The following is a 26,028-nucleotide window of genomic DNA, read 5'->3' on the forward strand; positions in this document are numbered from 1 at the left end:
GCAATCTGTGTTGTACTTTCTATACCTGGTGTTATTAAAATGATATGTTGGCCCATACTCTAAAATATAATTTTATTGTCTGTTCAATTGTTATGCAATAATGTTCCAATGGAAATTTAAAAAAATCAATTAAGGACAAGCGTATAACAAACAACTCTTTAATGAAGCATTGGGTAGACATAACCAAGTCATTCCATCCATTCAGTCAAATGATAACCTATTTCAAATATAATCCACAGGTGCTAAGAAAGAAAGATAGCACTGTACTGGGGACTCTAACCCCCGGAAACTACTCCTCTCCTTGCGGCTGGGCTTCTGAAAACCATTTGGTATGTCCAAAAAGGCTGAAAACTCTCTTTAATTCCATTGTGAGAGTGTGTATATAAATCCCATTTAACAAAGATCTTTCTGCCCCTTGTTGGCTGACCAGTCAAATTTCTCTTGTGAATAGGACAAAACAGGATTGATTCAATTTGGGAAACAGAAGAGGCGCTGGATTTAATGCAATGAAGGAGTTGGGTCAAAGGCCAAGGAGGTGGCACAACGCTCCGACACTAAAGGGGTTACAAATTTGGCAAAATAGTTGTGGCCCAAATTTTGACACATTCGCCCAGCTCTAGTGTACAGAAAAGCTAGACCATTGTTGATCTCCAAACATCATTGGTGCAGCACTTTTCTCGCTCAAGTACAAAGCACTAACTGAACAAAACCGCCATTAACGGACAAGGGTCAAAATGTTTGTTAACTTGTGTACGTAACTAATTAAAGGGCCCCTCCTGGGATGAGTGATTTCAGGACAGCGACATGTGAAACAAGTTAAAGCAGGTATCTTCCCAGTCCAATTTTATATTTTACCAGGATGAGGCAGGGGATTCCCGGAGCTGACACGCATTAATTTCAGTTCCCGGTTCTAGGACACACTTAACTGTAAAAGTAGCATGTTCCAGTCCCTCCGAGAGACATAAAGGTTGTTTAAAACCTCCCCCGGTGTGCGTATAGGAAGCTGCAAGTCATCCTTTGCGTCACGGGCCATTAGCAAGCCATAGAGGATTTAAATATGCAAAAGTAGCAGCATGTCTACCGGTATCGCAGGAACAAGGGGGTCCTCAAAACTGAAATGAAGCGCTTTCGCTCTGGGAACCACCTACTCTCCAGCCTGGTATTAAAGACGAGCGGTACAGCTGCTTGAATTTAAGCTGCTTTTTAACAAAAGCTTTGTTTATAATCCTGATCTAACGTCTGCTGGCGAGTACTCAGTATTCAACTAAACAGATAAAGTGTTCTGTGTTTGCAAAGTTATTATGGGGCCATCATTAGTATCGAGCCCCTTTTGTATCTGAAGCCTTCTCTCACTCACTGCCCCACACCTCTAATGTTCTTCCTGTCAATATCCGACCAGCACCACCTGTCTCCACCTTTAGGACCTTTCAGAAAATACAGCTCTTTAATGAAGCATATAGGTAGCTCCGCTGGCTGAGTTACCTAGAACCATAGGGAGGGGGAAAGAGAGGGAAGCTCCCGCATCAACATAATGTTAAAACAGTCATCAAAATGTAAGTGATGTGAATTGTAAAATAATGATAAGGTGCAAATAGGGATAAGGATAGCAATCCTGAAACAGACAGATTCCCCAATGAATGCGCCCGTGTCACTTAGCTGTACTGTCCCTGCGGGAAAGCAATGCGATGGAGCTGTGTGGCTGCTGCTCGCAAAGCACTGTCAGAGTTGCATTCAGTCTGACTCAGCAGGCTGTCGCATAATGCGTGACGCCATGGCGCTTCCCTCTGATGCACGTTTCGCTTCGGCTTCTTCCAGAGGGGGAAGTGACACGGGTCTTCTCTCCATCTTTCTGTCCTCTTCCCATCCCTCCCCCCCCCGTGACATAGGGGTATGTTATTGAGGGATAGGGCAGGCGGGTCTATGCGAATCCTATATTGGGCAGCTACAAACCTATGGCATATCCCCGCAGGGTCAGTACAGATTGGTGTATATGGAGGGACTTGTATATTTCTCTCCCTTCCCTGTGTGTAGCTGTATATTGCTTTGAGGACCAGCTTATGCGGGGTCTCTACACAGACACCCACCTGCCACACTATGTGTTAATATCATACATCTAGCGCTGACGTGATCCACCAATCACAGCGCTTTAATCATTTGTGTTCTCAGGTGGCACCATATCTCTGACTGTCCGCCTGCGTATGTGCCCTCGTGGCCATTTACGGGGGCTGATAATTAAGCTTCCATGACTCTAACGTTGCCTTACCGATAAGGCTGTGGACAGTATTTACTACCTAACGGTTGTTGCTTGGTATTTTGGGTCACTTTACCCCTAGCCATTTTTGGCTTGCTGGATCACTGTACCCTTAGCCACTATTGGCTTGTGTGTCCTCGTTTTAGAGGCATTCATTGGCATTTACCAGTTGCACTGCACTGGTTATTCATTGCCTCTATTGGACATAAGCACATAGTGCTACTATTTAATAATACGTCTTTATTGTACTCCCCACACTCAGTCTGGTCGGAATATTTTAATGTACATCAATGAAAGTTATTTGAACCCACTAATTACGCAATACATATAGGACCCTCTTTAATAGTTCAAGATCCCTATCTCCCCCCCCCCCCTCCAAACTTGAACTATTAAAGAGGGAGACATCTGGATCCATCGTTTGAGAAGCCTGACACCTGGGTGCCATGGAAATAGATATAGTCCCCTTCCTAAAGTAATTTAATCTGATATTGCAATATGGTCCCTAACAGCTCTATCTCTCTTATCCCTCTCCTAGGAGTATTTAGAATGTTTTATCCATCATACCTGTTACTAGGTTGTATTATGTACTTGTATGTTTATATATAAGAAGTATTTCTTGATGCTTCTCACTATTTTAGAGAAATGTATACTGTATTCTATTGATTGTACCCGCTCTTGTACTATTCTCCCCCGAAGCATGTATTTTGAATGCATCTTCAGTTTTTAGAATGGATTAGTATAATGGAATTTTTTGATACCCTTTGAATAGACATCCTTTCCCATGTGGGGAGTTCCCTCTCCCTCCATTTTATTAGAATATCCTCCAATTCCATTGTGTAAAAATTGAGAGAACATTAAATGAAGTATATGTTGATTCCTCTTCTTCAGTTCCTGTATATAGCGATGTGTTCCTTTATTCATTAGTGCACAGACGCTGATAGCAGATGAGAATGTGTATACACCTTTAAATAAATCACAGATCATTAGGCAGCATGTGTTAGTATTTTATTTTTGGCTATATATACACCATGAATTAAGGCGGGCACTCCTCACTACTGACGGAGCCGATTCCTTTGGCGAAACGTGTAAAGATTGGGAGTTCGAGTACCTTGGAGCTGAGAGAAGCTGACAAAGTGCTTTGCACGAAACGCGTTGAAGGGCTGCGTCCCCCAATTTTATGCCTTGCTAAATAAAGAAAGTTTTTGCCAGACCTGCTCTCGTTTGGATGCTGTGCGCTGCACACCTACATTTCTGGACCTTACTCTATACAGCAGCACGCATTGGAAGGGAGACTCTGGAGGTGATTGAGACAGTGAGTACTCACAAGGGGCTATCCCAATGAGGTGGAGGAGGGTGTCCCAGTACAATCTACCCCAACCTTCAGGGTTTCTTTGGTGCCCCCCCATTACTATGGACTGAGTATACATATAATTAATTGATACCTTAATACCCAGTGCTCTCCCTCCCTTCAGAAACACACGCACAGCACTTTGAGCACCATTTTTCTATCCTTAGCTGAGAGAAGCCGCCTGCTGCCCAGATACTGCCAGACCTGATCCGGAGGTGCCGGTCAGACGCTACATTCACTGGGACGTGCCAGAGCTGGGGCATCTGATCGCCACACACTGAGCTGCGGTTAGACCCAGGACTAACACACGTCGGCGGGGGCAGGATGGTGAGCCAGTGCGGCAGACGATTTCTCCCATACACTATATAAGTGTGAACAGCCCATTTTAATTGTATTATTATAAGTGCACACTTTATATTTTAAGCATGAAGCATTTTTATACCAAGCTGATCTGTGCTATGGAGTTTCTCTCTCTTTATCCTGTTGAACACTGTGAACCCTGCTGAGTTCTACCACACCTGTCTTTGGAGTGATAGCCACTGACTACCTGCTACCTCATACCACACCTGTCGGGGAGAGGTGTTAATCCCCCTACACACCGCTTGATTATATCTTACGTTTTGTAAGTAGGCCTTCTAAAAGAGCCAAGACTGCGTCATCACATTTACTGAATATAAGAACCGCTACACTTAGAGTATCTCTGTGTTTTTGTTTCCCCTTTATGCGACTCCTGAATCTGAGAACCAATTTCTACATCTTGGGGACAAGTGAAGACGAATCCCACCAGAGTGTTTTGAGCAGGGGGTTCAAATTTATTACCTTCTTGTATTGCACATTTTACTTTTTTGCACTGCACTAGTTTATTTATATTCACTTATATGTATGCATAATTTTGACATACACTGATTATTAACATATAAATTGTTTACTGTTAAGTAAGAATCACTACGTTTTTTGCGCCTATTTTTTACTTTGTTACAATATCTGCCATCACAGTCTCCATGGGTAATGAACCCCACATTGTAACTGCCCTTACTGTAAAGACCCCTTTCCTTTGTTGCTGGTGACATCTCCTTTCCTCCAACCTAAAAAGGGACACCCCCAAGTCCTTTGTACTGCCCGTGGGATGTATAGTTCATTTGAAAGCTCCTTGTCCTGTCCCCGAATATATTTCCATATTGTTATCATATCCCCTTAGTCGCCTCTTTTGTAATGTAAATAAATATAATTTAGCTAGCCTCTCATAAGTTAAGATTGTCCATCCCCTTTATTAATTTGGTGGCTCTTCTCTGCACTCTCTCTAGTTCCATAATGTCTTTTCTAAGGAGTGGTGCCCAAAATTGTACTCGATATTCAAGGAGTGGTCTTACTAATGCTTAATAGGGCATAATTATGTTTATTTCCCTTCCATCCATTGCACGTTTAATGCAAGATAAGATCTTGTTTGCCTTTCCAGCTACTGCATGACTTTGGGCACTATTGCTAAGCCTGCTGTCTACAAGCACTCCTAAATCCTTCTCCAGCAAGGATTCCCCCAGTATATTTCCATTTAATTTGTAAGTCGCCTTTTTATTCTTGCATCCCAAATGCATAACCTTACATTTATCTGTATTAAACCTCATTTGCCATTTACCTGCCCACGTTTCCAGTCTCTCAAAGTCCTTCTGAAGAGAAGTTACATCCTGCTCTGATTCTATTACCTTACACAATTTAGTATCATCAGCAAAGATGGAGACTTTGCTCTTGATCCCAACCTCAAGGTCATTAATAAACAAGTTAAAAAGCAGGGGTCCCAGTACCGATCCCTGAGGTACTCCACTCACGACTTTAGCCCAACCTGAAAAAGTTCCATTTATGACAACCCTCTGTTGTCTGTCCTTTAACCAGTTTTCAATCCAGGTGCAAATGTAAATACTATACATCTCATACCGACCATGACCCCTTACAGACGCACTTACCAACAACTTCCTACTGTCTCTGTATGTTCTCGCCACGAAGACTGTAAGCTCTGCGGGGCAGGAACTCTTTCCTAATGTTACATTTTTGTCTGAAGCGCTTATTCCCATCATGTGTTATATTATAGCACGTCACGTGTATCACTGCTGTGACACGCTACGTACATGGATGGCGCTACATAAAAGATATACATACATTAGTCAAACAGATGGCGTAGCCGACATGTTTGAATTAAGTGTTCCCAGAGGAGAGAAACATTTCCCACAAGAATAAAGTAACACAAGTAATAAATCTTTCCAAGTAAGCCTCTAAACTGTTTGCTAAAAATAATTGGCCTGCCCATTGAAGACAATAATCCAAACTTAAATGTAATTAATGTTGCTTGGCAAAGCAAAAAAAAAACAATACAGCAACTATGCGTAGGCGACATTACCTTTTTACAATTAAACAGAGGGAATCCAGGAAAACATGTGAAATGTGTATTTATTTCATTGCTTTTACATATAGTACAAAAACACATATTGCACCCATGAAGAGGCGAAAAGTAATTGACAAACAGACCTATATTTGATCCCTTCGGGAAAGACGGCTGAATGGAAGGATTCTCTAAGCCAGGGGTGCGGGCGCGAACTTTTCCACCGAGCGTGCCCCCAACCCCCCGGAAAATCACTCGCCTCACGGTTTGAGCACCCCTGCTCTTAGCCAAGGACAGCCAACTCCAGTCCTCAAGGGTCACCAACACGTCCGGGTTCAGGGATATCGCTGCTTCAGTACAGGCGGCTCAGTTGTTAACTAAACCACTGGCTGCCACCAGTGCCGACGCAGGGATATCCTTAAACCCTGACCTGTTGGTGACCCTTGAGAACTGGCATTGGCCGCCCCTGCTCTAGTGAATTTGGGATCTGTAGCCATTTCTAATTGCAACACTTACATTTTCCAGAGCACTGTGGCACCCACAACACATCCTCACACCGACTAACCTTCCAAGTTCCCTTCAGAGACCCAATTAACCTTCAGAGAACCTTTATGACGCACCTAGAACATCACGGCAGAAATGATTGATTATCAGGCTAACACGCTTCAACAGATCAGTCGACCCATAGAAATGGGTGGGGCGCTTCACTTCCATTGGTGTCAGGGGGCAGTCTTGTGACCGCTGCCAAATATCGCAAATGCAGAAAGTACGGTGGCTGAAAAAGGTCATTCTTCCGTCAGTCCAAAAGAAATGGTTGTATAGTTCTCAGCGTGCATAAAAACCAAAAGCAGAAAGTTATACAGCAGGAGGCGGACAATATGTGGAGGGTCTGTGGCAGGCGTTACTTTGGGAGTTTACTCTAACTTTGTGCAATGTTCACTAATTTGATAGACCATGGGGCATCTCTTATCAGCCTCGGAGTCGTACTGATAAGTCGTTAAAATCGGATATTACAGAATTTGACCCACAACGACCCTCATTTCATGAATTCCTCAATGTAGACGCGAGTGCAGAAGCTTCATTTGCCCTATGTACTAGCAAATCATTTCCTACCAGCCGGAATCGTGCCACTACTGCACGTGCTAGTACCGCAATCTATTAATACTGCTAGTATTACCCCAGCAGCCAAGCACACAGAATCCAAACACGTTTTTCTTGAGGGTTAAAGATCCCCAAAATATACATGGACGTTGAGTATTCTTTATCTGGAAGAGTCACGAGCCATTGATTTCACCGATGCTATCCAGACTCCTTGCTAATGAGTGAGGCCTGAATTACAGTCCAGTGTTCACAGACGGAAACACTGTTACTGCTGATCTGGGAAACGGGTCACTTGGAGGAGATCAGCGCAGTAAGCCCGGCTCAGTTATTTGATGCGGTAAAGAACTTTGCGTTGCAGACGGTGCTGGACCTCGCCGCGTCTCATCATGAGGTGCAGCACTTTGTGGATCGCGTGCTCGGGGTATTTCTGCCGGGGCGGAAAACCAAAGATCAACGAGAACCAAAAACATTGCAATCCCCTTATGATCATGCTTTGGTTATTGGGACTTCACAAGCTGCGTAACCTCAATAGCCAACATCGGCAGCAGATAACGGGGTCTGCACACAAGTTCAACCTCCCCACCATCGTACAGCCGTCTTTGGTGACAACCACATGGCTGCCCTATGCCCTGGTTTCCCAGAATCCTCCAGTGCTGGAGATACTAGGTTAAGCTGACATTTGTTGCTCTTTGGTTAAAGAACCAAGCTGGAAAACGTATAGGAAGGCGACCATTGACCCACCCTGTTGGGGCCCCCCCCCCCCTCCATATGGTGCAAGATCCAGCTCTACCGTTGTCCTCACCTGTTTGAGGAAGTCCTGGATGATGCTATGCTCGGATACTTGGGAACCAATGGCGAACCTTCTCTTCATCTGCTTCTCAATGCGGGAGAGCATCTCCTGGTCCTCCTGAGTGGTGAAGCCTTCCACGCCTACGTGAAGCAGAGATAACGGAGGTGAGTATTCCTACACTCGGGTGTAGTAACGTTGCACCCAATGTCCTCCTCCCCGGTGCCTCCTTACCAGAGAGACTCCCAGACATGGCGGCGTCCAACGTGGACACCTGGAACAGTCGCAGGGCCTCCTCTACATCCGCCTCCATAGCAAAAGGCTGCAGCTTCATCTTGCTGATGGACTCGGAGATTCGGACTATGGCTTCTAACTGCCTGTGAACATCAGAACAGGCAAAGGTTACAGAGAGAAGATCTCACGGGCGAGCGCAGTTACCCAAATTCAGGGCGCGTCACCGGGACAGGCGCCCACAAACAGCAATATATAAAAGGGAATAACGCACGGCTGCTCTAAAACTTACTACTGCCTATTACTATTCAACTGCTCCTCTACAATCCAGGAGTGTCCCCCGCAAACCAGGCGACTGTTTAAGCTCGAGGTTTTAACAAAAAGGTGGTTCAGGAAATGTGGTTAAAAAGCAACAATACAGGTTGTTTTTGTTTTTAATTACAGGATTGAAGCAGGGGGTCTCCGGAGCTGGACGTGTTAATTTCAGCTCGGGGGACCCCCTGCTTCCCGAGATACTGACCTCCGTTGCGGTGCCGGTATGTATGCAGCCAGGGAACGGCGTGTCTCTAACCAAATGGCAGTTTTATGTCCCGCCGGCCCATAAGAAGTTGTGATGTCACCCGGCGCAGTTTCCTATTGGCCGGCGTGATCAGGACCATTAAATCTCCAGAGATACGGGCACCCCCTAGAGAGGTAAGCATCTCTGTAAGCAGGGGGTCCTTGGAGCTGAAATCAAGGGGGTCCAGCTCCAGAGACCCCCTGCTTCAAACTGGTGTCAAACCAACGTATAATTATGTCCTTAGTCCTAAAATCCAGTGCGCCTCTGGTTTCCACATTGGACAGTACTATAAGATGCCCTCAGATTCTCCCACAGCCACAACAAGCCAATGGCTGTGGCACGCTTAAGGGGTTATACCTGGGTGTCTGTGGCACGCTTAAGGGTGGCTGACACACACAGGCCACATACAGTATACCTGGGTGTCTGACACACACAAAAAAAAATATGAAATCTGACAACTATGTATTTGTCAACAATTTTATTGCACTTAGTATGAGACCCGGGGAAGGGGTTTGATCTCTCCCAGCTGCTTCCCCCTTATGTGATATCACTGTGTGCTGAACAGGGGTTAGCGCAGGCAGAGCCCGTCTCCTAGGGCTCGGACAGGGCAGGATATGTATATCTTTATGAAAGCCGAGTAAACACTTAATTGCCAAGCGCCTCCCCATTTAGAGGCTCAGACATGACCCCTTAAACAGGTCACTTTCACTAGTATACTGGTCTTACAAGGAATTGTTCATGTAAGGAAGGCAATTCCATTATAAAGCAGTTTTCAAAGTGTTTTCTGCAAAATAGCAGGGATTGCCTTATCCCTCCCATACACCCACCCGACCGTCATCCACCCCACTGCCTCCCCTACACCCACCCGACCGTCATCCACCCCACTGGCTCCCCTACACCCACCCAACCGTCATCCACCCCACTGGCTCCCCCTACACCCACCCGACCGTCATCCACCCCACTGCCTCCCCTACACCCACCCGGCCGTCATCCACCCCACTGCCCCTCCCCTACACCCACCCGACCGTCATCCACCCCACTGCCTCCCATACACCCACCCGACCGTCATCCACCCCACTGCCTCCCATACACCCACCCGACCGTCATCCACCCCACTGCCTCCCATACACCCACCCGACCGTCATCCACCCCACTGCCTCCCCTACACCCACCCGACCGTCATCCACCCCACTGCCTCCCCTACACCCACCTTACAGTCATCCACCCCACTGCCTCCCCTACACCCACCCCACTGCCTCCCCTACACCCACAGGACAGTCATCCACCCCACTGCCTCCCCTACACCCACCCGGCCGTCATCCACCCCACTGCCTCCCATACACCCACCCGACTGCCTCCCCTACACCCACAGGACAGTCATCCACCCCACTGCCTCCCATACACCCACCTTACAGCCATCCACCCCACTGCCTCCCCTACACCCACCTTACAGCCATCCACCCCACTGCCTCCCCTACACCCACCTGACAGTAATGGGGATGCTGGATCTCTTCTCACTGTCCCGCTCGTGCTCCCGGGCGCCGCTACGCATCAGGATGTAGCGGTTTTTCAGCTTCTCTGCTGCCTCTGCGGAGAGCCGGGGGCCGCACTTCCTGCACAGAGAGAGAGAAGCGGTGTTAAGAGCGCTCAACCCAGGAGTGGGTAGGGGTGAGGAAGTTGTATGTATTACTTCCTGTAAATAAGTGACCATGAAATTAGCATAAGCAGAAAGACCACAGGACACTTCCTGACCCTTCGTGTGCTGGCTTTGGCCCTCGGGCCGTCAGTTGTAGGGCCCTGGACTAGCTGCACAAGCTGTGTAATGCAGCAGGTAAACACTACAGCAAATCCACGGTGCCCTTCTTTGCATCTCACTACCCAGAATCCTTCACTGCCGCGTAAAAGCAGCACTTTGGTTTGGAGTAAAATATTGGTATGAGGCAGGGGGTCTCCGGAGTGGTACCGCATTCATTTCAACTCCGGGAACCCTTGCTTCCCGAGATACTTATCTCCATAGAGGGTGCCGGTAGCCACACCAGCCGAGCTGTGTGGGGCTATGATAATGGCGGTTTAAATGTCCAGCATCACGCGGGCCAATAGGAAGCCGTGACGTCATCCCTTGTAGCTTCCTATTGGCCCGCGTGACTGGGACACTTAAGCCTGCAGAGCCGCCACCGGCGCCCCCTACAGGAGGTCAGTATCTCGGGGAGCAGCGGGGTTCTTCAGCCACTGCGACATGATAAAAAGGGCGCATTAGCTAGGTTGGGCAGCATGTGAAAGACACGCAGACACTTGTGGGTGTGTTCATTCGATGCTTAGCCCAACCCGTGATAAGAGCTTTCAACATGGGCTCCGACGCACAACTCCACCAATAACTTATCGGGCACATAGATCACTTGCAGCCGAATCAATACGTTTCTACCCTATTCTTTTAAATCCCATCACAAACCACTTTCACACGACTCCGCAGGTTTCAATCGCTAGGTAGGAAGAAAATAACACATAATTGCATCTTCGATGCAAAAAGATCGCAGGAAATAGCGATTCTGTCGTCATTAAAGGAGCAAACCACCGTAGCCTTGTTCTGGATTGGAACCGGAGTGGGGGGGGGGGGAGCTGATCCCCACTATTTGCAGTTCTGGGGGGGCCAACAGTTCCCAAGATACTTACTGGTGAAGTTACTGGTTTTACTTCCTGGTTTTTTAAAGGGGATTTAAATTGCCGCCCAATAGGAAGTCACAACTTCCTATTAGTCTTGTGATTTAGAGGCCATTTTGTTTCCCCCCCCCCGAGGGAGATTTAAACCCGGTAACATCACTGGTTAAGCATCAGCTGAAAGTTGTGGCGTTTGGCTCACGGGGAACCAGGGACAGCAGTAACCGCTCCCGCCACGAGCTCGCTTACTTACGTTCGGCAGCGCTCCCGCCACGAGCTCGCTTACTTACGTTCGGCAGCGCTCCCGCCACGAGCTCGCTTACTTACGTTCGGCAGCGCTCCCGCCACGAGCTCGCTTACTTACGTTCGGCAGCGCTCCCGCCACGAGCTCGCTTACTTACGTTCGGCAGCGCTCCCGCCACGAGCTCGCTTACTTACGTTCGGCAGCGCTCCCGCCACGAGCTCGCTTACTTACGTTCGGCAGCGCTCCCGCCACGAGCTCGCTTACGTACGTTCGGCAGCGCTCCCGCCACGAGCTCGCTTACGTACGTTCGGCAGCGCTCCCGCCACGAGCTCGCTTACGTACGTTCGGCAGCGCTCCCGCCACGAGCTCGCTTACGTACGTTCGGCAGCGCTCCCGCCACGAGCTCGCTTACTTACGTTCGGCAGCGCTCCCGCCACGAGCTCGCTTACTTACGTTCGGCAGCGCTCCCGCCACAAGCTCGCTTACTTACGTTCGGCAGCGCTCCCGCCACGAGCTCGCTTACGTACGTTCGGCAGCGCTCCCGCCACGAGCTCGCTTACTTACGTTCGGCAGCGCTCCCGCCACGAGCTCGCTTACTTACGTTCGGCAGTAGGCAATGAACTTCTTCAGCGTGTTGAGCTCCACCTCTCCCTCCACGGCGTGAGTCTGCGTCCGCGCGCTCAGGTGCACGTTCATCACGTGCTTGGCCAGAATCTGCAGAGGGGAAACAGAGAGCGTTAACCCTTTCACTTCAGATCCACCAAACCCTCCGCCCACCAGGAGAATCGCATGTTGCAGCCGTATCAAGTAAAGCAGCGATAGCCGCCGTCTAAAATTACGCCCGGCAGCAAAACCAGCGCACGTTTGACGATTTAGATATGTATCTATGCATCTTTGTATCTATTTATCTATCATAACATTTGGGATGGTTTTTGCTTCTTTAAACAGAAGTAATTTTATATAGAAATATAAATTAGTTCTGCAGTATTAAATACGTTCTTTTTTTTTCTTCTTTAAAACTGCCCTTTGGTAATAAAGTATCACAAACAGATCTGTTGCAGTGTTCCAAGCAGGCAGTCTGCCTATTGCGGAGTTGAAAGCTGCAACAATGTATAACACTTCGTAAAATGTTACATTGCAGCAGCATTTCACAAACTCCTAGTCAGAAGTCGGCCATTTCGATAGCCCCACGAGCAGCATATTGGCTGATCACAGGAGATCATTTCCCCCCGTGAAAGCTACCCCACATGCTGCATATAGTAACACAAAAAACAACGGGACACAGCCGCTGGGCTGCAGATCTAAAGGCGATTGGCAAAGTAATCAGATATCAAATAAACCACAACAGAGGTTCTCTCCTCCCCATTCCCAGCAGAACACGGCGACCCGTTGGACTTGCATCGCAGTGCCCTGCTCCTCTCTGGCACAGGAAGAGTTAAGCACCCGGCAGCCAACAGGATAAACCCAAATATTTGCAGACAAGAACTTGATCGCGTGTGTATGATCGTACTCCAATAACTGCGCCTGTGACCTGCCCTCACTTGCATTGTATGCCCCGTGGGGCAGGGACTCCATTTCCTAGTGCCAACTTATGTCTGAAGCGATTATTCCCATCAGGTCACGTATAACAATTCTGTAAAGCGCCATGTACATTGACGGCGCTATACAGATAAAGATATACATACGTGAAAAGCTTAAGGCTGCGGTCCCAGTCACCGCCACAGCGCACGGCTCGGCGTGCGCTGTGCTATCAAGCCCCGCCCCCCCAGTCCGGCCGGTCCCAGTCCCTACCTTGTCGCGCACCTTTCCCCAGCGACAGGTTTTCAGGCAGGCAGGAGAATTTGACCTCGACATCTGCGACGCCCCCGCCGACGGTTCAGCCAATAAGGGCGAACCAGCCGCAGGACGTCATGGCCACGCCCCCGCCCCTCCCGTCGCAAACCTTCCCTCTCCCCCCAGACCGCAGATCGCGGTGTAGCGCTGTGCACGCACCGCCCCCCCCGCCGGGCGCGTGTGCCACAGTGAAGACTGAGGACTCAGCCCAACAGTGACCGCAGGGTCTGGAGCTGTGACATCCAGTTCCCCCAGAATTCCTTGCACTAAAACGACATCATGCTGAGCGCTTCAATACAGGTAGTTTGACGAGACGGGGGGGAGGGGTGGGGGGGGGTCTAATACCCTGGGTGCCCGCTGGGCTATTCCAGGTACAGCCCCGCAGGTGGGATATTGGGCACCTTGGTGCAGGTTTGCACGTGGTATGGCGAGCTGATGGCGCATCAGCAGTGACGATCGGAAAACAGTGGCCGCCGTGGATCAGAGGCCTGGCGGCCAACATCTTTTTGCTCTCCGATAATCAGACACTGGTGGTGTTCACGCCGGCCCCCCCCCATGTTGATCTGCGGGGGCCCGACATCGCTGGCTTGGTCTCCAGCACCCTTACCATGTCCCTCTGCTCGTTGTGCTCGTCTTTGATGATGAAGATCATGTCGAACCTAGAGAGGATGGTTGGCATGAAGTCGATGTTGTCCTCGCCCTTCGTGTCGTCCCAGCGGCCGAACACCGAGTTGGCGGCCGCCAGCACGGAGCAGCGGGAGTTCAGGGTGGTGGTGATGCCGGCTTTGGCGATGGAGATGGTCTGCTGTTCCATGGCCTCATGGATAGCAACTCGATCATCCTCACGCATCTGAGAGGAAGGAGGAGGGAGAGGTTATAGAGCACATACTACCTGAAGCAGGGGGCCCCTGAAGCAGATCCAGTTCCAGCGGCCAGGAACGCCCAACTGGCCAATAGATTTTACGGTTAAACCACCGAATAATAAATAAAATAAAAAAAGCTGCCAGGGTCAGCCTCCCTCCGGCAGCCGTGTCACCAGACGATTCTGTGGCCATTTAGTGGGACCCTGCAGTTATATTACTGTTTTTTGGGGGGTCTTTAAATGGCACCGAAAAATACAAGCAGGGGAAGAGCCGGGGTGGAGAGGGCGGTCATGTAAGGTCGGGAAGCGGTGCGTCAGCTCAGGGAACACGGCCTTTTTAGGATGAGAAATTCCCAACCGGAGGGATCTTAGGAGACTTGGAAGAGGACGCAACTAGAGAAAATGTCAGAGGAGGAATGAAAGGGCCAAAACGCCTCCATGCACAAAATACAGAACAGCGCCCCAAGAATCTGGGCCGGGAGGGTGCAGGTTAAGATGGACAGAGATCGCTGAAGGGGACATGAGCAGACAATGCACTGCTTTGGGGGACCCCCACACCAGTAAAATTTAAGCACAGTCACTGGCGGTGTCCCCAGGGAGAACGCGATGCAGTCTGTGGGTTACAACCCCCCCTCACCTTGTCAAACTCATCGATGCAGACCACCCCTCCGTCTGCCAGCACCATGGCGCCTCCCTCCATGATGAAGTTCCGGGTCACGGGGTCACGCATGACTGAGGCGGTCAGACCAGCCGCGCTGCTGCCTTTCCCTGAGGTATAAACCTGCGGGACACGCGCAGAGCGATCAGGACGGACACGGCCAACCACCGACATGACGGCAACAGAGCAAAGTACGGTGCGGAAAATTAAAGGAACCCCCCAGTATATATTTACCCTGCCTTTTCCATGTCACCCATTTAATTAAAGTGGTTTTTAAATCGAGCTTTTGTATTATAGCCCTTATTTTTGCCTGCTGTGCTCTGCTTTTTTTCACCGGTTTGGATCCTCTGTATCTCACTGAGCATGAGGCACGCACTGGAACCGGACTACAGACCGAGTACTACTCTATTATCCCACATTATAGCCAGACTTTGGGAAGAAGACTGTGCACCATGTATGCTCAAGGGCTGGTTTGTCCGCATAGGAAGAGAACAAGTCACTACTGTTCACTAACAGAAAGTGGCTTCATTATCCTCCGCAGGACATCACATATATATACCCCCTTACTCGGAGCTCACATTCCCTTATGGGTCATAAAGATACTCACTGATGCATTTATTGTCCATCTTCAAGCAAGTAAATAGACTTGAAGCAGTTCTATATATCGCTATTTTTCCATTCATGGCTCAGGAGCACTGATAGCAAGAACTGTGTTTCTTCGTTCTGCTATATTTACCCTGCTCCCCCTCTTTTTAGATGTGAAGCAGGGGGTCTCCGGAGCTGAACAGCGTTCCTTTCGGATCTGGGGACCCCCATGCTTCCCGAGATAAATTACATGGGGAAGATGCCGCCCGTACAATCCCACATCGGGGGGGAAACAAAATGGAAGTCTAAATCTCCAGCGTCACGTCCAGGAAGTACAGGCAGCATCTACCCTGGCAAGTATCTCGGTGAAACAGGGGGTCCCCGGAGTTGAAATTAGCGTGTATATGTTTTTTAAAAAAAAAAAGGTTTATTCATATTCTCTGCGATTTACACCTCTTGGCTAACCCCGAATTGTATTTTACGAGGGGTTAATCCCTCTTCTCGTAGCGGTCTCGGTTATTTGACGTGTGACAAACACGATATATTGCACCTGGTGGGGAACACTGCAAAGAGAGCAAAAATCCCGGAAAATAACACTCTCACAATCTCCCAGTCACACCCACCTGTCTGGAAAAGATTCCGATAAATACAGACACCCGCTTTATAACTCCGTTATTTCCTCACCCTACACTAGCGCATTAAACTCTGCAAGGGAACTTTACGTTCCACATAGAATACAAAAGACACGGGCGTCAGCTGTTGAGATCAGAGGATAGGAGATTTCACCAGCAGTGAAGGGGTCAGCACAGTAAGGGCCGGGACACTGGGATTTACTCCCCATGGAGACTGGGATGGCAGATACAGTAGATCTGTTTAAGAGAAGGAGCGGCTCAGTTAGTAAAGAGACGGACTAAACTATGACACGGAGTGTGAAGCAGGGGAACCTGGTACAATCGCCGGTGCCGGCTCCTTGTGGGCAAGTCACTTTATCTCCCTGTGCCCGAGACGCCAAAGTCATAGAGAGTAAGCTCTGCGGGGCAGGGACTGTGCCTGTAACATTCCTATGTGCTGCGTACCGCGCGCTATACCGTCATTGTGACGCGCTGTGTGTTTCATTGGGAGAAAATTATTGCATATAGAGCCTACTAAGAAACATTAGCAGCTCTGCTCCTACCGATGTTTCTTCTCCGCGATGTCATCAGATCCTTTGGGGAAACAGGTGAAGATGCCAGGCTAGCACTTGCTATTGTAAGTGGGGCATCTTGATTGGGATTGTGGGGGTACTTACCCCGATAGGAGAGCACCTCTCCACGAACTTCAGCAGCTGTGACTTGGCGGTTCCAGGGTCTCCCAACATAAGCAGGTTGATATCCCCCCGCCGGGTAAGTCCATCCGGGAGCCTGAAGGCAAAAGAACCGCAGTGTGACCACGTTGTGCCGCAGCAGCATGGGAGGGAACGGGGGAGGCGTTAACATTTAACTGCTAGGCAGTTAGCGTCGTGGCTTTGACAAAACGGTTAGACCGGCTGCAGCAGCGCTGGGGCTACAGGCCCTCATCTACTAAAGACAGACTGATTGAACCACCTGTGCTGAAGCAGGGATTTCCTGAAAACCAGGCCTGTTGGGGGGGGGGGGGGGGGAGGGGGAACTTTAGCACCTCTGTACTCAGCCACACGTGTTTACAGTATATCCTCTCTGCTGTAAAAGCTGTGTAGTACGGCAGATATAAAAGCTTATAGGGATCCATGTTTAAATCGCTCCGAAGCTAAAAGAAGCACTGTGCACATTCCCCCCTTTTCTCTGCAGCAAAGGATTCTGGGTTAAGGCAGGATTGTGGACCTGTCTGAGACATGTGAATGCGCTCACAAGCGGTATTATCCTTCGCGGTCAAAGCACGCTGGGGAGACCAGAAGACTAAAATAAATATAAAGTACAATGCCAGGGGTGCCACTATTTTAACAAAACTAGTGTCCCCTTTCCATGTAAAAATAGAACTGATTTCAGGAACGCCGCTCACACTCGCTTTCTAAGCATAAATATTGTAGAAATGAATCGAAAATATGTAGCTTTTCCGTCAAGTAGAATACTCAGTACAACTACTTTATCTTCCAACCGCCAACCGCCGGTTATACCGGTCGCTAGCTGGGCCCCTCCAGACAAAGACGCAGCCATCTGTTAACATGAATACCGAGATGATCCAGGCGCCATAAACACAGCTGCAAACACTTGCGGCGTATTCAGTAACATCCGTGCGTACGCCCAGCCAGCGTTTTGGCCCGTATGACCGATGAAGGCCAACATGGGCCCAAACGCTGGCCGGACGTATGCACCAATGTACCCGAATACACCGCAAGTATTTGTAACGCTGCGGTTTTTGGGGTGGATATTTGTTGGTAATTGGGAGTTCAGCCACCGGACAAATTTTCCGGACAGCAATAGTGAAGACCGCTCCGCAAACAGGACGACGCCCCACTCCATGTTGAAGGATGGGGTCCACGTAGGAAGCGGGAAAGCCCCCCTCACCTCTTGCGGGACCCCCCTATGAGCAGGCAGGCGATGGCTTTCTTGATGTCGGTGCTGCCGTAGATGGAGGGGGCGATGCTTTTCGCGATGGTCTCGTAGATGTCCGTTTTGGACGCCAGGCGCCTGAACTCCTCCTCTTCCTGCGGGGTGATGGTGCCCACCGCACTTCTCCCTGCAGAGGGGGTACAAACGGAAATGAGGGTTGAGGTCCGCGTATGAGCTACGGGTGCACCTGGATGAATGCATACATTACGTTAACCCTTTGCGTGCCGGCGGGGTTATGGCATAGTGGGGTGTGACTTTGGAAGCTCCCGCAGTGAGTGACAGCTCTGCCCCCCACCATGCTGCCTGCCCAGACCGAGCAGCAGTTTGGGGCTTTAGTAAGCGTGTGTTCCCCGCACAGGCTCAGGACACTACACTGCCTGGGATCCGTCACACAGTTGTGTTAGCGACAGTCTGATGAGGCAATAAGATTAATTTGGGGTTCGATGGACACATTTTCTATCAGGGGGAGAAGTGTAATAAAAGGTTGGGCCCCGCCGTGTTAGGGTCTCACGGGGGCCCCGCTGTTGGAGAATGCGGCCCCTGCTAGCACCCACATGGCTCCTCACCTGCGCCTTCTGTGTCCACCTGGATCCCCACCACGCGGACGTAGGAGCTGCGGATCCCGACGCCCACTCTGTCGCGGCCTTTGGCGGAGGTCTTGCCGGCCTTCCGGATGGAGTAAATGCCCATCATCGTGACCCTGTTCCCGGGAACCACCTTGTCACAAAGGTACCTGTACGGGAGGAGAATTCAGAAAGGATGGGAACGTCTTCCTGTGCTCGGCGTCACCCCCACACAGCCAACCGCAACACACAGGCCCTTCAGTGCCACACACGCGTGTACCATACCGAGAGCACGCAAGTGGCAACACTTTCAAGACCTCATTTGAGCGCCTCCTTGTCCAGAGATTTGCACAGTATCAAAGTTGCCCCTGGATCCCAGCCTAAGGACGCGCTTGTAGTTCGCGTGACGGTGACGTCACCAGCGAAAGTTGCAATTCGCTTTCCGGCGACAAGGATCAGAGGTTGTCACATGTGGCGACAGCCTCTGAAAAATCAAATGGCCGGCTTACTACAAGCGCAAGCGACGGCGGAAACATAATTTTGCCGCGACATCGATTCGCCGGCACTATAAGCGCAGCCAAAGGGCGTTCAAGCCTCTGCAGTGCGTTACAATACCCTGATAGACAAGGGGTAAACTAGACTGGCCCGGGTAACATTTATGGTGGCATTCAAGACGTATAGGTGCTGACGAGGGTCACGCCAGCCCGTGCCACTCATTGCACAACCGTCCATATGAACCACTCATAGGTACACTGCAGTATACTCCGTGCTATACAGAGGAGTCTGCGGGCACAAGAAGTCCGTGCACCGTACAGCTTACAATCTAATGGTCTAACGTGACTCTCCAAAGTTAGAAAACACCAGGATTTGAAGTGCGTGCACCCACTTCAAAGACAGGTACTGCTGCACTAAATCTCCAATATACACGACACCCTTACCCGCCGCGTGGGGAAGGGGTCAGCGACACAGGACACTACGAATGGACCACGTCCCGGGGTGGTGCTGGAAGGGACAGGACACATTCTTCTGTCCGGCCTCATTCTTCTCAGCGGTTGGCGTGTGCGGGGTTAGGAGCACCGGGCAGAGACCCGCACGGAGCGTTTGATGGGTTACCTGTCGCAGTACAGCTGCATGTGACGCGGCATCTCTCCGTGGGGCACCGCGTCCGGAGACTCCTGCAGCTTCAGCGTCTGGAAGTCCACGCACTTGCACTTGTCGGGGACGATGTAATAAGGATCCAGCGGGCACTTCGGACGCCCGGCCTGCTCCCTGCGAGGGGGCGTGAAAGCAGAGTTAGGAAACGCGCGGGGGGATGCAGCAGCAGGAGGGGGGGACGCAGGGGCGGGGCGAGGGGCAGCGACAGGCAGACGTGGAAGCGTACGTGTTGCACTTGCGTGGCATGGCGTAACCCTCCAGGCCAGGTCGCACCGAGATGTTCCCGATGGTGTTCCGGCAGCTGCGGCACTGGATGGAGATCTTGGTGGCTTTGGCTCTCACGGCGGTTGCAGCGATGATGATGCCGGGGATCTTGACCAGGTGAGACATCTGCTCCGACTGGAAGACACAAGGGGGGGAAGAATAATGCGACCTGGGCAGGACAGGCGGGTGCAGGAGGAACGGGCCGGAGTAACACACTAAAGTAGCAGGCTGAGTACACAGTAATACAACTATGTTGCAAATAGTACCAAGGGATCACAGAAAGTGAGCACCAGAGACAGGCTATGAGTAGCCGTGAATAATACAAACTTATCTGCTGTGAGGATGTGGACACAACCGCTGACTAGCACCAGACCTCATGCGGACGCCACCGACGTGACGTCACAACACCCGACGATCGTTTTGTGACACTTCTTCAGGGGGGAGGGGCTACACACTCAAGTGTCCATGCGCCTAATATACCCTCTAGTGAGAGGGAGGAGCACACAGTAAGGACTGATCTCTGCTGTTGCCTGTCTAATTTTTTTTACCAATTTATTGGGATGCGACTGTACACATCTGGCTTCCATATAGGACATAACTATGATAGCCACAAACCGGTCCTGTTACCAACTTGTCGGTAAACTCAACCTCTAAATATACATCTTGCAATGAGCAACTAATATCTAACAGGGTGGACTCTCGACAAAGTGATAACCAGTCCTGATTTATTTAAACTGAAAACAATTAAAAACAGACATCTCTATTTTTCTGATGTGGCATGTATTCGAATATATATCTATAACCCCAAACAGATATATAGATAGATAGATATATATATATATATATAAACCGGTCCCGATACCAACTATCAAGACTCAACCTCATTATACTGGGGGGTGGGGGGGGGATCTCGACCATAGAACTATGAGGGTCTCAGGTGATTGTAACGTCTGGCAACTTTTACTTACGTGTTGCGTTTGTGCCTTTGCCATTTTGGAATATAATATAAGTTAAATCTAAAAAATACAATCATATCAAACAGATTTGAATGCTCTAAACAGGAGCCCTTCTCTTGCAGGTCCTTTCTCCTTATGTGGTTTAATAACAGCAGCATGGAGAGATGAAGCATCCATCGGCACAACACTGGCAATGGGGCTCAGACCTACATCTCACAACCGAAGAGTAATGCATTGCGTCGTCAGCCTTTGCTAATTTACACTGCAACTCATTAAGAGATTTGTCCAACTGTGCCAAGCGGTTAAACCATTCCGCCCCCACCCCGGCTGCATCGGGAAAGTGCCCCGTTACCTTCAAACTGCGGATGTTGGCTGGGTTGGCGTCAGACTTCAGCATGACCTGGATCTCCTGGATGGTCTCTTCGCCCACTGGACGAGGACGGGTCACCTCGTCTGCCACTTCCTGGGCCGCCTCCTCCAGCTGCAGAAAGGGGAGAGATGAGCAGTTTAGAGCTGCCATGATCGACCAGCAGCAAGATACACGTCAACGCCAGGACCATGTCTAAGAACGTCCGCAAAAATACATTAGGATACCATATATAATTAAAGGGAAAGGGGGGTTTCACCAGCAACAAAAGAAAAGGGGTTTTACAGTAAGGGCAGCGACAATGTGGAGTTTACAATCAAGGAGACAGGGATGGCAGACACATTGTTAAGAAAACATTAGACATCTTTTTGGAGAGGAACGGTATACAGGGATGAACCAGGTTTAACAAAGGAAGGGCGTTGAACCAGGGAGAGAGATCTTGGATGGACATTACTGGAGTGCGGAAATCATTTCCGTTCCCCTGACGTGCATGTGTGTCACTGGGATTTTGTTTGCTTCTTCTTGATCAACAGAACTATAAATACAGAACGAGTACTCTGCCAACTTCAACCTAATCTATGTTACTACAAGATGATCTGACAATGAAGTGCACACTAAAAGTAATATCACAAGGCCACGGTGATACTTCCCTAATATCCCCCTCTTACTGCAGCCGTCACGTAAAACATGAGGGATTAGCCAGGAGTCTAAGTGCTCTTCAGTCTTGTGATGTTGTTCAGGACACCGGAACACAAATGCGGTCACCACCTGCCTCCAAAGAAGGATCTTCGTTGATTTTTGATCTTGTTCTGTGTAGCTTCACGGCGGCTTTCAACCAGTGAAAGCATTAACCCTTTCACCGAGAGGTGCCTACAACTCAATGCGTGGTGGGAAGTTCTAGCAGTGACCGTACTGAGTGACCAGTGCCCGTGGTCATTATGCTCGGCACATCTTCCAAGTGAGGACTGGAGTCCTTACTGGGACTTCTCTCACAAGTGTTGATGGACCAACCATTAGTGGGAGAACCTCACTCACCAGCTGCAGATGCTCGGAGGGCTGCTTGTACAGATAATCTGCTAGGTCTTCATCAAAGCTGGCCAGGTCCTCCATCTCCACCTCAATCCAGTACTCTCCCAGGTTGTAATGGCGCTTGAGCTCATCTCTGAAAGATCAAAAGCCCCAAGAGAATGTTCGTTTGTTGTCGAAAACAGACATAAGATCTATGAGCACTTAAGAAACTAACATATTGGTCTTCAATTATACACTAGGCATTACAACATAAACTACAGAATATAGGTCAATGGAGATTCCCACGACCCAACAAATCGGGTTACCCACTAAGCCAGGGATGCGCAAGATTTTTTTTTTGAGGGGGGCCACTGCACTTTGAGGCCCTGCGCTCTTCCCCAAAGCATTTAAATTAAATGCCGGGGTACCGCACGAGGCCTCTAGCTCACTTCCCTTGACTCGGATGGCTTTGGGCGACACATCGCCATGGCAACGGAGCGTCGGTCACGTGCCACGACCCCGCGGCGTCATTTGATGCTTGAGTAAAGGTAAGGGGGGTGCGAGCAGGCCGGGGGGGGGGCGCAAGGCAAAACGTTTGCGCACCCCTTCCCTAACCTAAAAAGAGTTTCGCTTTCTCAGCCGCTAACTAAGCAAAGTGATCCATGAATCTCATTAAATCAGTTTATTTGAATGTTTATTGTTAACTCCCAAACCCTGCAGGCTGAGAGCTAACCCAAAGTAACAGGTTGCCCAAGCACAGCTTAGGTGACATCCATGGTGTGGGAGACTGCGCAGAGGCATCCGCGCGAGAGGGGGGGCAGATTGCCTTAAGGCAGCGTTTCCCAAACTTTTTTTCCGTGACCCGGTTATTTTTGAACTTTTCCTTCGTGACCCACTAAAAATTTTATCGCCTATAGGTAAAATAAAACCGCTATGAATGTCCATACAGATTTCATATATTCTCCCAATCCCCTCTATTCTCTCTCCCCCCCCCCACCCTCTCTCTGACCTGCACAGACGCACACAGTCACTGACCTACAGACACTCACACAGACAAACCAAACACAGCCACTGCTGGCCTGCACAGACACACACAGCCACTGATACACACAGTGGCTGTGGCTGATACACACACAGATCCATATACATACAGGCATACCCCGCATTAACGTACGCAATGGGACTGGAGCATGTATGTAAAGCGAAAATGTACTTAAAGTGAAGCACTACCTTTTCCCCACTTATCGATGCATGTACTGTACTGCAATCCTCATATACGTGCATAACTGATGTAAATAACGCATGTGTAACAGGCTCTATAGTCTCCCCGCTTGCGCACAGCTTCAGTACAGGTAGGGAGCCGGTGTTGCTGTTCAGGACGTGATGACAGGCGCATGCGCGAGCTGCCGTTTGCCTATTGGGCGATATGTCCTTACTCGCGAGTGTACTTAAAGTGAGTGTCCTTAAAGCGGGGTATGCCTGTACACACACACACAAAGATACATACACACACACTCTCCCCCATACACATACACACTCTCTCCCCCATACACACACACACGCAGCCACTGATACACTCACCTATTCTCTGTGTCTGTCTCTCTCTCTCTGTGTCTCTCTGTGTCTCTCTGTCTCTCTCTGTGTCTCTCTGTGTCTCTCTGTGTCTCTCTGTGTCTCTCTGTGTCTCTCTGTGTCTCTCTGTGTCTCTCTGTGTCTCTCTGTGTCTCTCCTACACACACACCCTCTCTCTCTCCCCTATATAAACACACGCACGCACCCACTGATGCACGCACCCTCTCTCCCCCTATACACACACACAGCCACTGATACACACACACTTTATATATATATATATATATATATATATATATATATATATATATATATACACACACACACTTTATTACAGAGGCAGCGACGGATGTGAGTGACTGGAGAGGGGGGGGGGGCGGGGAGAGAGGAAAGGCCAAGCGATCCGAGCAGGCGGCTCCACGCCTCCCTCTGCCCGCCAGCGACAGGAGGGAGGGGTGGACGCCGCAAGGAGGGAGGGGGGGACGCCATGCGGCCAGCCTCGCTGCGACCCGGCAATTTTGCTTCCGTGACCCGGTGCCGGGTCGCGACCCACCATTTGGGAAACGCTGCCTTAAAGCATTGATCGCTCCAATAGACCGCGGAGGCGGAGGCAGAAGGGGGCCACGCCTTGCGCAAGAAATCAGTTGAAATTGATTTCTTGGCGCGACACACAGGTCACGTGGGTGGTTCGCCCAATGAGGGCGAACCAGCTCCGTAAGATCCCCCACGGCCTGTCCACCATGGACAGTGAAAGCACCCGCTTCCCACGGGTGACTTCACAGCCTCTGCACGTGCGAAGGCACCATGGCCCAGGCCTTAAATTTATGTAATGTACCCATGTCATACGCCCTGAACCTATTAAAACCAGCCGTAGCCATCTCTGCCTGTGTGCGAGATCTCAGCATCGCGCCGCTGCCGGTCTCCCATTGGGTGACACTCGGAACCTTCAGCTAACTACAGCAAGTTGGGGATCCCTGGCTGATTGGATCATTAACCTGCGCGTCAGGGGGAAGTTATCTATATATGTATTATATACAGACATACCAGGGCAACCTGATCTCTGCGTATAACACACTGCATGTGGGAACTTCATAGGAGTTCCATGCTTGTAAGCTCCTGTACCCCACAATGACAGGGGGAACTAAGGGGCATCTATGTTTATGTGCCCAATGTTATAACACTAAATAAGTGAACTTCTTACTTCCTGAACCCCTCTACCTTCCCGAAATAGGTGTAATAGTTTATTAATAATAATAGCCATGACGCTGAGGCCTGCTCCTCCCCCCTCACCTGTATTTGAAGGTGAAGCCGGTTCGGTCGGTGCCCACTCGGTACTGCCTCAGAAATTCCCGGAACCGCTTCTGCAGCTGGGACCTCTTGGCCTGGCCGTCGTCCCCCACGGGCTGCTCCCCACCGAAGCTATCGCTGTAGTAGACACCGGGGTCATCAAAGCCGGACATGCTGAGAAGAGGAGATGGCGGGCTAGGAGAATGGCGGCCACCGAGCAGAGAGCGCGCGAAACTACTAGTTTGGCGCCAAAACCCCAACAAGCGGTGCGAGACGCCCCGCCCCCTGGCTTCTCTCCTATTGGCCGAAGCCAAGGCTCCTCGGGTGCTAATTGGACGCCACTCTTGCTGGTAGGCGGGACTGCAAAGCCCGCGCCCCATCCCATGCTTGGTTGCTGGCAAGTCCCGCCGATCTCTGGTTTGCTGCAGGCGGTATGACGCGCTTAGAGATGATTGGCTGCTGCTTTCCCGCGCTCGCTGAAGGAGAAGAAGAGGTTTCCTTTGGGCGGTTTAGTGCGAGACAAAATGGCGGGAGACTGGACTCTCGTTGCCTGACAAGAGAAACAGCAGTGTAGGGTTTAAACCAGGGGTCTCAACCCCAGTGTTCAAGGGACACCAACAGGCCAGGTTTTATGGATATCCCTGCTTCAGCACAGGTGGCTTAGGCCTCGGGCATGGTGCCTCGGGCCGCGCTGATCAGCGCTCGTGCTCTGCCTCGCCTGCTCAAAATGGAGCTTTTTTCTGTCCTGGCAGGCGAGGCAGTGAGCGCGCTTTGGGGGCGGAGGCAGGCCGGGGTGGGAGGCGG

The 26,028-nt window shown here is 50.1% G+C and overlaps 1 protein-coding gene across 1 annotated transcript; it reads right to left on the reverse strand.

The window, feature by feature from the left end:
- Positions 1 to 6,019: 6,019 nt before the first annotated feature.
- On the reverse strand, positions 6,020 to 25,506 carry MCM5 (minichromosome maintenance complex component 5). Its single transcript, XM_075573911.1, has 15 exons — positions 25,228 to 25,506; positions 22,393 to 22,519; positions 21,343 to 21,471; positions 19,997 to 20,169; positions 19,729 to 19,884; positions 18,619 to 18,785; positions 18,008 to 18,179; positions 16,774 to 16,885; positions 14,880 to 15,023; positions 13,988 to 14,230; positions 12,149 to 12,261; positions 10,133 to 10,261; positions 8,093 to 8,235; positions 7,874 to 8,001; positions 6,020 to 7,498 (listed from the first exon to the last, which is right to left on the reverse strand). The coding sequence occupies exons 1-15, from the start codon at positions 25,395 to 25,397 to the stop codon at positions 7,397 to 7,399; spliced, it is 2,208 nt and encodes a 735-aa protein (XP_075430026.1). The 5' UTR covers positions 25,398 to 25,506; the 3' UTR covers positions 6,020 to 7,396.
- Between the last annotated feature and the right edge of the window lie 522 nt (positions 25,507 to 26,028).

Source organism: Ascaphus truei, chromosome 17 (assembly GCF_040206685.1).
Source record: "Ascaphus truei isolate aAscTru1 chromosome 17, aAscTru1.hap1, whole genome shotgun sequence".
Lineage (NCBI taxonomy): Eukaryota > Metazoa > Chordata > Amphibia > Anura > Ascaphidae > Ascaphus > Ascaphus truei.